The sequence below is a fragment of the Nelumbo lutea genome, chromosome 2 (assembly GCF_056320005.1).
Source record: "Nelumbo lutea isolate HS-2025 chromosome 2, American lotus-T2T, whole genome shotgun sequence".
In the NCBI taxonomy this organism is placed as follows: Eukaryota; Viridiplantae; Streptophyta; class Magnoliopsida; order Proteales; family Nelumbonaceae; genus Nelumbo; species Nelumbo lutea.
Window position 1 is genome coordinate 34,021,427 of NC_142685.1, and position 16,233 is coordinate 34,037,659.

The 16,233-nt window shown below is 40.6% G+C and overlaps 1 protein-coding gene across 1 annotated transcript in view; it reads right to left on the minus strand.

The window, feature by feature from the left end:
- The window catches only part of LOC148869758 (alanine--tRNA ligase-like), a 55,788-nt gene that overhangs the window by 15,661 nt on the left and 23,894 nt on the right, over positions 1–16,233 (minus strand). Inside the window, 3 exon segments of the mRNA XM_088972769.1 lie at positions 11,648–11,749; positions 12,013–12,108; positions 12,215–12,265. Coding sequence (XP_088828895.1) covers positions 11,648–11,749; positions 12,013–12,108; positions 12,215–12,265 — 249 coding nt within the window.

Sequence of the window (16,233 nt, forward strand, 5' to 3'; positions counted from 1 at the left end):
GCAGTCACTGGTGACTTACATGGCCCCCCTAATACAGCTACTTTGGAGTCTGTTGCAGCTGCTGCAGTGAGGGCTGAACTTGAGAGATATGGACAGTTACTAAATCAGCGAGATACAATCAGCCCTAATCTGGTAACAGGTGGACAGCTAGGTACAGGTGGTTCTGGTGGTGGACATCCTACTTCCTTTGCTCATACAGGTAGTTCACATGCCACTACAAACTATGTTTCTACTATAGGTAAGGAGGGACCTCCTTGGATTATAGATTCTGGAGCCTTAGTGCACATGACCCATAGTTCCACTATTTTTTCTTCTTAACAACTCTGTTCTGGCAGAGATAGTTTCCACTGCTGATGGATCTCATGTTTCCATTGCTTGGAAGGGGTCTATCAAGATTACTGATTCCATTTCCCTACCCTCTGTTTTTCATGTTCCCAGATTGAGTACTAACTTGTTATTTGTTAGTAGTTTGACTAAGAACTTGAATTGCTCAGTGATTTTTTCTCCTGGCCATAGTGTTTTGTAGGATCTGGTTTCAAAGAGGATGATTGGGAGTGGTCGTGAGGTGAATGGAATCTACCTCCTGGATGCAGTTCCTCATCATCAAGGTCATCATGTTAGAGTCTGTGAGTTAGATTATTCTTTGGCATAATCGTTTGGGACATTTGTCTTTTCTTCCTTGCATTTCTTGTTTCCGAAGTTAAAAGGTGTTCATCTGCTTTTGATGTTATTCATACTGATGTGTGGAGACCATACCATGTTCCTTCTATGGGTGGCTACCGATATTTTCTTTTATTTGTGGATGATTTCTCTCATTATTCTTTGATTTACTTAACGAGATCTTGTGATGAGGTACTATCCTTGGTTCGATAGTTTCATCAGATGGTGCTAACACAGTTTGGGGTACGAGTGAAAGTGTTCAGGTCAAACAATGCCAAGGAATATTTTGAAAAGAACCTTGCTTCATATCTATTAGAGTATGGTGTTATCCATCAAAGCAATTGTTCTTACAGTCCACAGTAGAATGGTGTTGCAAAGAGGAAGAACAAACACATTGTTGAGATTGCAAGAAGCATGATGATCACATCCACTATTCTAGTTCGGTTTTGGGGTGATGCAATTTTCTTGATTAATAGGGTGCCCTCTCGTGTCCTTGGATTCAGCATCCCATTCAGCCTCATTTTTCCTGAGGGGGAGATGTTCCACTTCCCTCTCAAGGTTTTTGGATGTGTTTGCTTTGCACATATTCTTGGTCCTCACCGCTCAAAGCTCAATCCAAAGGCAAAGAAGTGTGTTTTTCTTGGGTATGCAAAAATCAGAAAGGGTACTGCTGTTGTTGTAGAGAACACTGATGTGGGCCCCACTGCAGTGTTCCCCACTGTGTTCGTAGGACAGCAGTGTAGTTATTTGTTTCAGTTATAGTAGTGTCAGTTTGAGTCAGTTTGTTAATTCAGTTGTTATTTATTTCAGTTTTTATTTACTTTATTTATTATATAAGTACCAAGGGCAGATGTGTCCTTTCCATTATGTACTAAGCATAACCTATAAATATTAAGAGAGTGGCGGCGGCCGATCAATAAGAATCTGTCCCTCCTTTCAACAACTTGTGTTCTCTTATTTCTCTTCTATTCTCTCTCCTTTCTCTCACTTTCTCTTCTGTTTTGCAAACCTAAAACCTTTTAGGATTCAAGACTGATTACAGTCTTGATCTTCTACTTGGTATCAGAGCCTATCTAGGGCTTCTCATATGTGTCTAGTCCAGCCGACCACATGAGGACTAGCTAGGATTGGAAGCTTTGAAGAAGTTCTTCGGTGGCTGAATCTTGGAGATTACCAGGAGAGGTTTGCAGCAGTTGAAGACTTGTCGCGGCTTGTAGAGAGTTGGTAATCAGGAAGAGGCAGCGAAGGTTAGGGTTCAGGTAACCCTAGAACAGTAAACCGAAGTACATAAGTAAGTTTTTTTTTTACTGAGTTTCAGAGACTGCAATCAGTCGAGATAGGTTGGACCTATCTAGAAAGAGGGGCCGAACTGTGTTCAAGTTTGTTTCTAGGGTTTAACTAGTGGGCCGAACCCCCCTCTTCAAAGGTGATTAATTTTTAGGGTTTCATATTGCCCTACGACAAGTCCCACTTGTGTGGACTGCTTGGAGAGTGCAGCTGAGAACTTACTTCAGACCTACAGTTGAAACCCTATTTTTGCTCTGGCAGTAGTGGGCCCCACGGTAGTGATTTCAAAAATAGCATCTCAGATTGATAGGCTGCCTGGTACTGTGCATGCCGATTGATTTCAGATCAGATTTGAGTTGATTTCTTGCATATACTGTGATAGGCGATTGATTTCATATCAGATTTGGGTTGGTTTCAGATCGGATCGGATCAGATTTCAGATCAGATCAGATTTGTGTTGGTTTCGGATCAGATTTCAGACTTACTTGTTTGACTCTGTTTTCTGGTATAATTGCTCTAACAGTTTGTAGCTACTGAATCTTGATCAAAGATGGAATTTAAGGGTCAGGGAGAAAGTAGTTTTGGAAACCACAGTTATGGTAGTGTATCTGAAACCGGGTTTCAGATTACAACTATGGGATTTGATGGGTCAAATTATTTGGAGTGGGCGCAATCAGCCATGATGGCTATTGGAGGAAGGGGAAAACTGGGCTACCTCTTGGGAGATGTGAAAGAACCTTCCAAGGAGGACCCAACATGCACCAAGTGGGTTCAAGAGAACTATTTAGTTATGGCATGGCTGTGTAATTCTATGCAACCACATATCAGCCGCAATTACTTGTGGGAAAAGAATGTTGTGAAAGAAACCTATTCCCAACCCCTTAATGTTGCCAGAGCCTATGAACTGAAGTGTGAGGTGAACAGCCTTAAACAAGGAGAGAAGCCAGTTTCTGTCTACTTCTCTACCTTGAAATCCTTGTGGCATGAGATTGACCATCTAGAGACCCTTGAGTGGGAGAGTCCCAAAGATGCACAGACTCACAGAAAGCAAGTCGAGACGAATAGGGTATTTGAGTTTCTAGCTGGTTTGAATTCAGAATATGACATTGTGCGACAATAGATATTGACAAGAGATAGTGTGACCCTTTCTCAAGCATACTCCCTGGTGCATAGTGAAGAGACTAGGAGGAAAGTCATGATGCAGCCTCAGCCCTCTTTCCCAGCCTTGACAGCTATTAAACCCAAGCCAGGGGGTGACTCAGAAAGGGACTGGAAGAAGGAAGATAAACGGGATTTGGTATGTGAACATTGCAAGAAACCCAAGCACACAAAAGATACTTGTTGGAAGCTACATCCTCATTTGGTCCCAGCAAAACTAAGAAATAAGAAGGGTAATGCTCATATGGCAGTGAACACTGATTCAACATCCTCATCAAGCACATCCCTAGAGACTTTAGCTACTGTTCGGGCTGCCTTCATATAGTTGGAAAAGGAAGTTGGGAGTTCAGCTCAGCCATCTCAGTCACCATCAGCTCCTGCCACATCTGCATTTGCACATTCAGGTACTCGAGCCCCAGCTTACCATGCTTCAGCTCCAGGTAATACTGATCACTACTGGGTAATAGATTCAGGTGCATCTGACCATATGACTAGCTTGCCATCATTGTTCACTTCTTATCACTTATCCTCTAGCCGAGATAGAGTATCCATTGTTGATGGCTCTCTTGTTCCCATTTCGGACAAGGGGGACATCTAGCTATCGGATACTATCTCTTTATCTTCTGTCTTGCATGTTCCTAAGCTTGATACTAACCTGCTTTCAGTTAGTAGTATTACCAAACACAACTGTTCAATAACCTTTTTCCCTGACCGATGTGTTTTTCAGGATTTGGAGACAAGGAAGGTGATTGGGACTGGCTGTGAGACGAACAGGATCTATCTGCTTGGAGAGAGTTCTCGTCGGGAGGAGTCAGTGGATAAGAAGTCTTTTGTTTCCCAGTCTGTGAGTTCGGTTATGCTTTGGCATAACCGATTAGGTCATTTGTCTTTTAAGTCTTTGAAGAGTCTGTTTCCTGCTTTATTTGAGTCTGTTGAGTTATCAAAGTTGAGGTGTGAGAGTTGTGAGTTTGCCAAACATTGTAGAACCTCTTATTCTTTAAGTAATAAAAGGAGTAATTCCTCTTTTGATATTGTGCATACTGATGTTTGGGGGCCATATCATATTTCTTCTATGGGTGGGTATAGATATTTTCTATTGTTTGTTGATGACCATACCCGGTTTTCTTGGATCTATCTTATGCATTCTCGGGATGAGGTTCCTGCTCTGACCCAAAACTTCCATCAGATGGTTCTCACTCAGTTTGGGACCAAAATCAAAGTCCTTAGATCTGATAATGCAAAGGAATACTTTGCTCAGCCATTGACCTCCTACCTTCTTAGCCATGGAGTTATTCACCAGAGCACTTGCCCTTATACACCACAGTAGAACGGCATTGCCGAAAGGAAGAATAGGCATATCTTGGAGGTGGCTAGAAGCATTATGTTTACCTCCAATGTACCCATTCGCTTCTGGGGTGATGCTATCCTCACGACAGTTTATCTCATTAATCGAGTTCCTTCCCGGGTCCTTGATATGAGAACCCCCTTTTCCCTTCTATACCCAGATGAGGAGTTGTTCATTGTTCCCCTTAAAACCTTTGGTTGTACCTGTTTCGTTCAGTTTCTCGGGCCCCATCATTCCAAGTTTGAACCTAAGGCCTCCAAATGCATTTTCCTTGGTTTTGCACAAACTCAAAAGGGTTATTGCTGCTATGATCCGGTTTCAGGGAAACAGTTTGTCTCCATGGATGTCACCTTCTTTGAGGAGACACCCTATTATCCTAGGGTTTCTCCTTAGGGGGAGAGCAGTGAAAGTGAGGCTGTTTTGAGTTTCTTTCCTCAAGGGGAGAGCAGTGAGAGTGGAAGTGGGGCTATTCCTTTACCTATTCCACTAGGTAATGAAGGCTGTAGTGGTGAGGGTGGTCAGAGGGAGCCGAAGTTGAGAGTCTATCACAGGCGATGCAGGCAGGTTTATCCTAGTCTTCGGCAGTCCCGGCCAGCTCCAGTTCCTTCTACGCCTCCAGATCCAGAGCCTACTAAGATACCTCTCACTATTGCCACTTCCCTTCCTGTGGATGACCTTGATCTCCCTATTGCCATTTGCAAAGGGAAACGACATTGCACCACTTCTACAGCTCAAAAGATCTCACAGTTCTTATCCTATGATCGTCTATCACCATCTTACCGGTCCTATCTCACTTCCATTGCCGATGTCCCTATTCCAAGAACAGTGCAAGAAGCCTTATCAGTGCCAGAATGGAAAGATGCAATGCAAGTCGAAATGGATGCCCTGTTGAAGAATAATACTTGGGCACTGGTTGACCCACCAAAAGGAAAGAAACTGGTGGGATGCAGATGGATGTTCACTGTGAAGCATAATGTTGATGGCTCTATTGAAAGGTACAAAGCCCGGCTGGTTGCAAAGGGGTTCACTCAGACTTATGGTATAGACTACTTGGAGACCTTTGCCCCAGTAGCCAAGATGACCACCATTCGAGTTTTGTTATCCCTTGCAACAAATCATTCTTGGCCCCTGTTTTAGATGGATGTTAAAAATGCCTTTCTGAATGGAGACTTACAAGAAGGGGTTTACATGCAGTTGCCTCTTGGATTCTATGATACAGAGACAGGTAAGAAGGTTTGCCGACTGAACAAGGTATTGTATGGTTTGAAGCAGTCACCTAGAGCCTGGTTTGATAGGTTCAGATTAGCCCTTGGACGGTTTGGTTATGTACAGGCCCAGTCAGATCATACACTATTCATCAAGAGGGTGGAGTCCTCTCTGACACTACTAGCAGTATATGTTGATGATATTGTGGTGATAGGAAATGACAGTCATGAGATTAAGTCCCTCAAACAGCTCCTTCATCAAGAGTTTGAGGTGAAAGATCTTGGTGCACTACGGTACATTTTGGGTATTGAGGTTGCTAGATACAAGCAGGGGATTTTTATCTCTCAGAGAAAATATGTTCTAGATTTGTTGGCGGAAACTGGAAAGTCGGGTGTTAAGCCGGCCGATACACCCATTGAACAAAATCACAAGATTAGTGCAGAGGGTGGGGAGCCTCTTGAAGACAAAGTTATGTTCCAACGATTGGTTGGAAAGCTTCTATATCTCTGCCTCACTCGGCCGGATATCAGCTATGCAGTTAGTGTTGTTAGCCAGTACATGCACTCCCCTAGAACTTCTCATCGTCTTGCGGTAGAGAGAATATTAGCATACTTGAAGAGATGCCCGGTAGAGGTATATTGCTCAAGAACAATAATCACATGAGGGTGGAAGTCTATACAAATGCCGATTGGGCCCTGGTGGGAGGTAACCTTGTCTCTTGGAGGAGTAAGAAGCAGAGTGTTGTTTCCCGCTCCAGTGCTGAAGCGGAATACAGGTCAATGGCTAATAGAGTGGCTGAAATCTTATGGCTGAGGTCACTACTTGAAGAGTTGGGTATTGACTATGAAAAGCCCTTAATGTTGTATTGTGATAATCAGGCAGCTATTAATATAGCCCACAACCCAGTGCAGCATGACAGAACTAAACATATCGAAGTTGATCGACATTTTGTGCGAGAAAGGGTCACATCACAAGAAGTGTGTCTTCCGTACATCACATCTAATATGCAGCTCACGGATATCCTCACCAAGGTTGTACCAAGGAAGAAGTTAGAGATAGACCTATCCAAGTTGGGCATGATAGATATCTACTCCCAACTTGAGGGGGAGTGTAGAGAACACTGATGTGGACCCCACTGTAGTGGTCCCCACTGTGTTCGTAGGGCAGCAGTGTAGTTATTTGTTTCAGTTATAGTAGTGTTAGTTTGAGTTAGTTTGTTAATTCAGTTGTTATTTATTTCGGTTTTTATTTACTTTATTTATTATGTAAGTACCAAGGGCAGATGTGTCCTTTCCATTATGTACTAAACATAACCTATAATTATTAAGAGAGTGGCGGCGGCAAATCATTAAGAATCTGTCCCTCCTTTCAACAACTTGTGTTCTCTTGTTTCTCTTCTATTCTCTCTCCTTTCTCTCACTTTCTCTTCTGTTTTGCAAACCTAAAATCTTTTAGGATTCAAGACTGATTACAGTCTTGATCTTCTACTGCTGTGACCCAGTCTCTGAGAGTCGGTATGTTACTATGAATGTCATCTTTTTTGAGTCCACATCCTTTTTCTCGAAGGGTTCTTCTCAAGGGGTGTTTTGGGGAAATGAGTGAGCAGTCAATTCCTCTTCCAGTTCCAATCCATGTGTCCACTCCTGTGTTTGATCCTCCTCTGTCACCTATCTTACCACCTCCATTGCATCCTGCTTCTCAGTGTTACTCGTGACAACACCTATGACTTCACAAGGAGGTTGGTTCCACTGCAGCAGAACCCACATCACTTCCTATCGGTTACTTGGAGACTCCAGATTTGGCTGACATGGGCTCAGGTATTCCTCTTGATCCCTCTAATGTTTCAGTTCCTACTGATTCTACTAATCCTGTTACCGATGACCTGGACCTTCCTATTGCACTCAGAAAAGGGAAGAGAAAGTGTACTACTCATTGTATCTCACAATACCTATCCTATAGTGGACTTTCTTCTTCTCATCGTGCTTTCTTTTCTTCCCTTGACTCAGTGTCTATACCTAAGGGTGTTAGTGAGGCTCTCTCCAAACCTGAGTGGAAGACAACTATGCAGGAAGAGATGGAAGCCTCAATTAAGAATCAGACATGAGAGATTGTGGATCTACCAGGAAGAGATGGGCCTTCTCTCTCTTGTTGCTACATACTCTTGGCCCCTTTTCCAACTTGATGTAAAAAATGCTTTTCTGAATGAGTATTTGCAAGAAGAAGTGTAGATCTTCCTATTGGTTTCTACAGTGATGCTGAAAAGGGGAAGGTATGCAGATTGAAGAAGTCACTTTATGGTTTAAAACAGTCTCCCAGAGCATGGTTTGACAGGTTCAGGAAGGCCTTGATTGCTTTTGGCTACACTCAGACTCAATCAGACCATACTTTGTTTATGAAGCGGAGGGGGTCCATCACATGGACGTCCATAGATTGCGGAATAAGGGGCGAATTTCAAAAATTTTTCCTCTCCCTTCAATTGGGAATCACATTCCCTATTTAGAAAATCATATTTTCAAGGATAAATCTTGAACCTTAAACTAAACCAGATCTGAACCAAAAGGAATGGGAGAGAATAATACCTGATATGGAGAAGTAATATCTCCCAACGAAGGTGTTCACGCCCAAGGAAGGATCCAAAGACTGCTCCCACTGAAGATGGCGCAGTGCAGGATGGAGCAGAATCAACAGTGTTCTTCCCCAAGAACTCTGTCCTTCGCAAGAAACAGTAGAATGGAACGTGAACACAGCTTCCTTTTCAATCCTTTCTCAAAGAACTGATGTCAAGATCCAATCTTGACTTCTCCCACAGCTGGAGATCGAACTAGCAAACAGGGCGACAAGAGCAGGGAGGCGGCAAGAGAGTATTCGCAGGCTGCAGAATTCTCTCTTCTTGATTTCAGCACTAAAGAGGATCTGATGTGTTTCTTGTTGTTCTCTCTCAAGACTGCCGCCCCCTCCTTCTTTTTGTTAACTTAAAAGATCAGCTCCTAATCCCATTAGGAGGTGCTTATCCAAATCATATTTGGATCAGCCTTCTCTTCTAGTGATAAGGATAAACCCTTATCTTATCTGCAGATTAGATTAGCTTTATCCTAATCCCATTAGGAGGTTTCTAGATCTGAATCACATTCAGATCTGGACTCTCTGAGTGGATAGGATTAAGACCCTATCCTATCTGCTAATCCATCTCAATATTCGCTCATTTAATTAACTAAATAAATAGCCCAGTTCGAAATGGGCTTTAGGCCCATTAAGCTTATGTGCTCACTCAACCTTCCTAACTGCTGCCCAGTTGGGCTTCCTTGTATGGCGTGGGACCCAAGAATTGATCTACACATCAGCCACATGGGTTCGGCCCAACCTTTGTTACAAGGCCTGGTCGAATACACTGTTAAAGACAGTGCACCCCCTGAAACCCATCAAATGGGCTCTATGGGCCCAACACTTACCCTAAGTGGTCCCTGGGCCAAGCCACCTTGTAACACCCAGGGACTGTGGGCAGATGCAAGATTAGCCCATCAGGTATTATCCTCAATGGTCTTACACTTAACCTCTCAGCCCTTAATGATCATACACTGCCCGACAAGAGAGGACCTCTCCCTCGGCTGCAAGGAACAGTGTTGCACTCTCCACTTATATGGATCCCGGAAATTAAAACCTTTTGCAAACATTTTAGAAACCATAATATATATATACTTTTATATCTCATATAAAATATACTTTGCAAAACAAATCTCAACGGTTGAAATCGGCTGCCAGCAGTCTTGGTTTCCAACAGTGAGAGCGCATCCCCGATCATTACCTTTGTCCGACAAAGAGGCTGATCCTGTCACTATGATCACCCACTCAGATGAATTCTCGGATTGTCCCAACATACCCAGGTTTTGACCCCCGCTAAGGATCTCACTGATTGGTACATCAAAGACACCCCGATCCAACACCTAGTGCAGTATCATAATCGAGTCTAGGGGTCGGGTGTAACTTTCCAGTTTTGCCCATCAATCTCCAAGGTCCAGGGCAATACTGGAAATCTGGTCCAGTTCAAAGATTCAATTAATCCCACACTGTATGTGCCTGGGGTCTCACCCCGGTAGCTGAGACAAGCCACCTCAACCGACTTGATGGCACCACAGTGTTAGCCTTGTCAGGATAGGTCTCCCCAGACCGACCCACTGGTTGTGAACTTTCTAAACTAACACGAGTCTCAATAAGTGTCCAGTTTAAGGGTATTACACAGAAACATACCAAGGGAACATGAATCAAATATGCACTTTTATTCATTTACAATAAACTCATAAAGTACATCAATTTTGATTGAAGCTAAGGGCATACAAAACTGTCTAACAGCTGAAAAGGGGAAGGTATGCAGATTGAAGAAGTCACTTTATGGTTTAAAACAGTCTCCCAGAGCATGGTTTGACAGGTTCAGGAAGGCCTTGATTGCTTTTGGCTACACTCAGACTCAATCAGACCATACTTTGTTTATGAAGCGGAGGGGGTCTCTGGTGTCAGTTCTAATTGTTTATGTGAATGATATTGTAGTTACAAGAAATGACCAGAGTGAGATTAACAGTTTGAAGAAGAATCTGCATAGAGAATTTGAAATTAAGGATCTTGGGGAGCTGAGGCTTTTCTTGGGCATTGAGGTTGCAAGATCAAAGCATGGAATTTTCATTTCTCAAAGGAAGTATGTTCTAGACCTTTTACAAGAAACAGGGAAACTTGGAACAAAGGCAGCCAATACTCCTATTGATTAGAATCATAGAATTAATGCAATCGAAGGTGAGCTGGTAAAGGACATTGGGAGATATCAGAGACTTGAGGGGCGGCTACTATATTTATGTATGACAAGACCAGACATCTCCTATGCAATGAGTGTGGTGAACCAATACATGCATGCCCCACAAGTCTAGCATTGGGAGGTTGTTGACAGGATTCTTGCTTATTTGAAGGGACACCCAAGCAGAGGCATACTTTTTGCTGACCATGTCTTGATATCAGGAGATCTACATCAAGAGTTTGCACTCTCGTTGGGGGTAATCTTGTCTCGTGGAAAAGTAAGAAATAGACAGTTGTGGAAAGGTCAAGTGCAAAAGCTGAATACAGAGCCATGGCACATGGAGTTTCAAAGCTTCTCTGGATCCGTTCCTTGCTAGGAGAGATTGGTGTTGAGGCAGAAGAACCTATGATGTTGTACTGTGATAATCAAGTAGCAATTAACATTGCCCACAATCCAGTTCGGCATGACAGGACAAAAAGCACATTGAAGTGGACAGACATTTCATAAGAGAAAGGGTGACTTCAGGGGAAGCTTGTCTCCCATACATTGCTTCTGATTTGCAGCTTGCTACTATTCTTACAAAAGTTGTTGCAAGGAACAAGCTAGAACATGATCTATGCAAGTTGGGAATGTGTGACATTTACTCCCAAATTGAGGGTGAGCGTTGAGTTGGGCTGATTTTAAGTTATTGGGCCCAGCCTTTTATTTTTATTTTTAAGTTGTTAAGTTAGGAAGTAATTGGGCCTTAGGCCCATTGGTTTATATTATTTTAAGTTGTGAGTTCAGCTACTTAAAGTAGCCGCCCTACTAAGGGTATTCATGTAATCTTCCATTCTTATTTTAAGTATATAAATCAAGAGTGGCTGGCAGCCAGACTCATTCAATTCTGGCAACACCCCACTCTCTTTTCTTCTCCTCTCTTCTTCTTCTTTACTGCTGAAACCTTTCAGCTTCTTCTACTTTCCTTCACAAGGCATTCATCTGAAACTGTTATCAGCAAATTCTACTTAATGAATTAATAAAAAGCTCAGTTCTAATTAAAAAATAGTTCAGCAAAGAGAAAATGACCAGAGCTACAACCATGATAATTGACATTCATTAGGTATATATGTGCATATATTTATGTATACACCATATATGCATATGCATACTATTTATATAAGTCCACTCAAATCTTTAATAAAAATAAATGAACTTATGTTTAAGCTAACCTGGAACCATATAAATTTGCTGTTATCATCAGTTGGAGACACTCCCCTCCTGGGCAACTCAGAGGCAGCATCAGCATCCATTACAATTGTACCAACAGCTTGCTGCCAATTATTAATATAAACATACAACATTATACAATAATGTCAATTGAAAATAATGATCTAAGCAAAACATGGGAATCAACCATGAGTGCCTCCACTGCTCATTCGAGAAGAGATACTGGACCATTTGAAATTTCTTTTATGAACAAGATTATGGATTGAATAAATAAATAATAGAATAATACATTGTGCCATCTAAAAAGAAATAACATTAGTGCAGTCAACAGTTCCAATGGTAATAAAACGTGGACAAGACGTGATACCTTATTCTGAGCATTTCTAGATCTTTTTCTTGCTTCTTCCATGGCAGTATTAAATCCCTGTACATCAACTGTAAGACCTCTTTCCTCTGCCATCAGCTGTTACAAAAGAAAAGGTAAGTGAGCTATGATAGCAAGAATTTTACCCAGACCAGCCTCTAGGAAAATGTTTAGGAAGTAAATTAGCTATCTACTCTGCATATACCTGAGTCAGATCCAGTGGAAAGCCATAGGTGTCCCATAAGACAAATGCATCCTACAATGAACAGAGTCACAGGCTAGCACAGTCAGGCACCAAAGTGCTTGGAGCTAATGCTAATTAATCATAAATTTAGCTTTCTCCATAAACTAAAATATCTTCACAACTAGAGATTTCAGTTCTGAAAAATTCACCCATTACAATAAATATACATTAATCATATCAGCCTGTATGGAAAATGATATGTTCTGATAAAACATCTTTATGTAGACAGACTACCTTGATAAATTCTCAACCATCTCTCTATCTTATTTCAAAGGATAGTGATCCAGAAGATTGATTTGCCCTTTGTCAAGTTGGGGAGGATCAGTGAAAATTGACATACCTTCTCACCCATTATGAACTCTATCCAAGGTCTGGTCTCACTTTATCAACCTTTTTGGGCATCTATCAATTATCCCCAATTCCATATGGACTTTCTGGCTCTTGTAGATGAAATGCCTTTTAGGCTGTGCTTGGTTTGTAGGAAGGGAAGGGGAAAAAAGGAATATTCTAGAATATTATTTTTTATGAATCTTGAATATTCTTCCCTTCCCACATTTGGTTGATGGGATGGGGAAAAATTGGGATTACAGTTTTAAATTTTTGGGAATAGGAGAAACAACATTTTGGTCTGAAAACGTGGGAAAGGGGAGTATTGTTTGACACTTGTCTGACATAAAAAGAAAAACATTTTCCTTGCAGTATTTTTAATTAAGACCAACTCAAAATGGAACAACTTTTCTGTCCAGGTGGTGGGTCAACGTTTCAACTGTTTGGGTTAGCTGGATCAAACCCACAGTGTCATAATTAAGTATTAAAAATATAATAAATAAGATAAAATAAAAATATTACAAGAAAATACAGAAAATTTGTAGAAATTTTGGCATGTCCCTAATATTGCATATTCATCATATTGGACAAAAGAAAAGTGATAAATATGAATTATCATTTATTAATGATGAAAATGGCTAAAAATATTAAAAAAAAAAAAAAGAGAAATCATATCTAACTAACCCATAACCCATTGACTGGGTCAAATTAGTCAACCCATGATGTCATAATTAAGTAATAAAGATAAAATAAATAAATAGTACAAAATCTTTTGAAAATTACAGAAATTTATAGAAACAATTCAGTATATCTATAAAATTATATATTCATCATGTTATAGAAAAATAAGTGATAAAAAAGAATAATTTTTATTAATAATCAAAATGGATAAAATACAAAAAAGTAACAGAAAAAAAGAGAATTATTATTGGACCCATGATCCATTGACCAGATCAAAGAGTTCAGCAATTCAACCGACCGGGTCAATGGGCTGCTCACCAAGTCAACGTTTTTTTTTTTTTTTGTGTAGACATGCAGTTTAAATGTGAAACAGACTGGAATTCTATCCAGGTGATAACCAATCTGATCAACCAGTGTGTGGAAAAATTTAGTGTTCCTGTCACCCTCTTTGATCCATTTGTTCCTAGACTTCTGCCTCCAGCTTATCTCCTCCTTATGAAAGACATCTTCCAATTACTTCCTCAAGGACCATCTAGTTTCTTTATCTCCTTCCTCCAAATTACTCCTCTCCTCCTTTTTTACCCAAATCCTCAATTTGATTAACCAAAAATTGCTTTCTCTCTTCAGTCCTCCCAAACTCCAAGATGTTCCAATCCTTGATTCTAGATTTTAAATCTTTAAACTCCCTATGAAATCCCATCCCTTTCCACACAACTCTTGGGTTTCTCTCTCCCCACAACTCTTTAATCTTATAATAAATCCCAAATGACATAACCACATGTCCTTGAAATGAAATGTAGTTGGTCCACCAACAAAATTCTCCTTGTAAATGGATATAGGCCAGTGATCCAAAGTAAGCCTGGGCAGAGATCTAGACAAAAAACCACCTCAATGTTCCTCCCAATCCACCAAGAAAAGGAATCTATCTAATTTGAAGCATATTGGGCTAGCTTGGAGGTTGGACTAGGTATAATTACTATGAAGAAGAGGCAGCTCTTAAGCTCAAGCACACTAATGAAATGATTGAACCTTCTTATACTAGTGGTAATCCCCCGTCTCCTATTATTTGTTTCTTCAGTAAATCTGATCACATTAAAGTCTTCGCCAATATGCCATGGTCCCTCCCACAAACCCATCGGACCATATAGATTTGTTAACACCCATTCAAACCTGTCTTCCATTTGCCAAAACATTATAGAAACTGTGAATTTTCCCACAAGCTCTTCAATTCCAATCATCTTCTCCTCTCTCCATAGAGCAACCATACCCCCAGAAGACCTCCAAGATGGAGCCATTGCCCAACTCACTCCTCTAGCTCTCCAAATACTTCTTGCCCATCTACTATCAAAATCTGCCAGTTTGGTTTCTTGAAGGACAAGAACATCTAGATTCTCTTTCCTAATCACTTCCTTAATGATTGCTTTCTTTTTGGCACTACCAAGGCCATGAACATTCCAGCTTAAAATCTTCATATTGAAACTCTCTAGTTCCCTTTAAATAACCCCTTCCTACTTTCTCTCCTCTGTCCTTTCCCTCCTCGCACTAAACTCCTTGTTGCCTTCAATGTCCAACTTCAGTCTTTCAACTTCACCCATCTTCCTTTTCATCACCTTTCCTTCACCCTTGTTCTTTCTTAGGCAAATTTTCATATCAAAAGGCTCCTTGACACTATATCCTAGCCTTTCAATAAACTCCACCAATTCTCAGTCTTGTCATCTTTTTTCTCCCTTGTGCCTGCTCTATCTACCTCTTTTCAATTCCCGCTCCCCTCTACCCTCATAGATTCAGTGCCACCTTCCTCAATCTTACTACTGCCACATCCCCATACTTCTTGATTTTAACCATCCTATTACCAACTTCCAATCGCCCACTTCCACTTGTCTAAATCTCAATCTCTTCATCAATCTCAGCCCTTGAAGAAGTGTTAAAACTTCAGCCCTTAGAGACTCCCTCCTAGGGCTGTCAAAGGTTGGGTCCAATTAGAACCAATCATAGACCCAAGACCGTCCCAGGTAATAATCATGTCTATCGGTCTAGACCCAATTATACTGAAAACAATATTTATTTATTTTAAAGTTAACTTAAATTTTAAATTTTTATAACATAACTTTAATACAAATTGACTGACAAATACTAAATAATTTATATGTTAATAAATTAAACATTTTTAACTAATATTATATTTTTTTATCTATCGAATTTATCATTTCAAACTAAAAGTATGATAAAAATTATAAGAAAATTAAGAAAATATTATATATTTCATAAAATAATCGGTTCAGGACAGACCAGAACCAGAACCAGAACCAGCCCAATCATTAATTGGGTTTTGGGACAAAATCATGGAACCGGAACTGTTATAATCAGTTCGGTTGGTTTGGGTCAATCAGGTAAACCCAATCCATTGACAGCTTTACCCTCCCCTATAGGCCTAAGTCAATAGCTTGCCTTGACCATCTCTTATTACTCCACCTATGTCCAAAGGACCTGGATTGCTGTAAGAGCTACCATCAAAATTTAGCTTAAATCTTTAATTTGTTGGTGGGGCCCATCTCTCTTGTATCAAAGCCTTTGGTGCTGAAGAACTTGCAATTGCCACCCAATTCCTTAAAATATCATAAAGGAGTAATCTTTGAATATCTCCAAAGTTTTTAACCAGTGAGCAACCTTGAAGGTGATTTTATCTATTAGCTCTTCCTTTGATCTTGCCTTGGAAAGTATCTATCAAGTTAAGATGAAGAAATTAATATTGACAAAAAGCAGGGAGAGCTTTGTCCAAAATCAAGTTGTAGGGTGCAACTATAAACCAGGAAAAGAGAAATGTTGCCACAAAATAACTAATCTATGACAAAGGCCACTCTTCACACCCGAAGAAAAAGGAAAACATTTCAAAGGGCCATGTTGTGGTATTAGTGCAAACTATTTAAAGATGAGAACATTAATTCATCATGTTACTGTTGAATATTAATCAG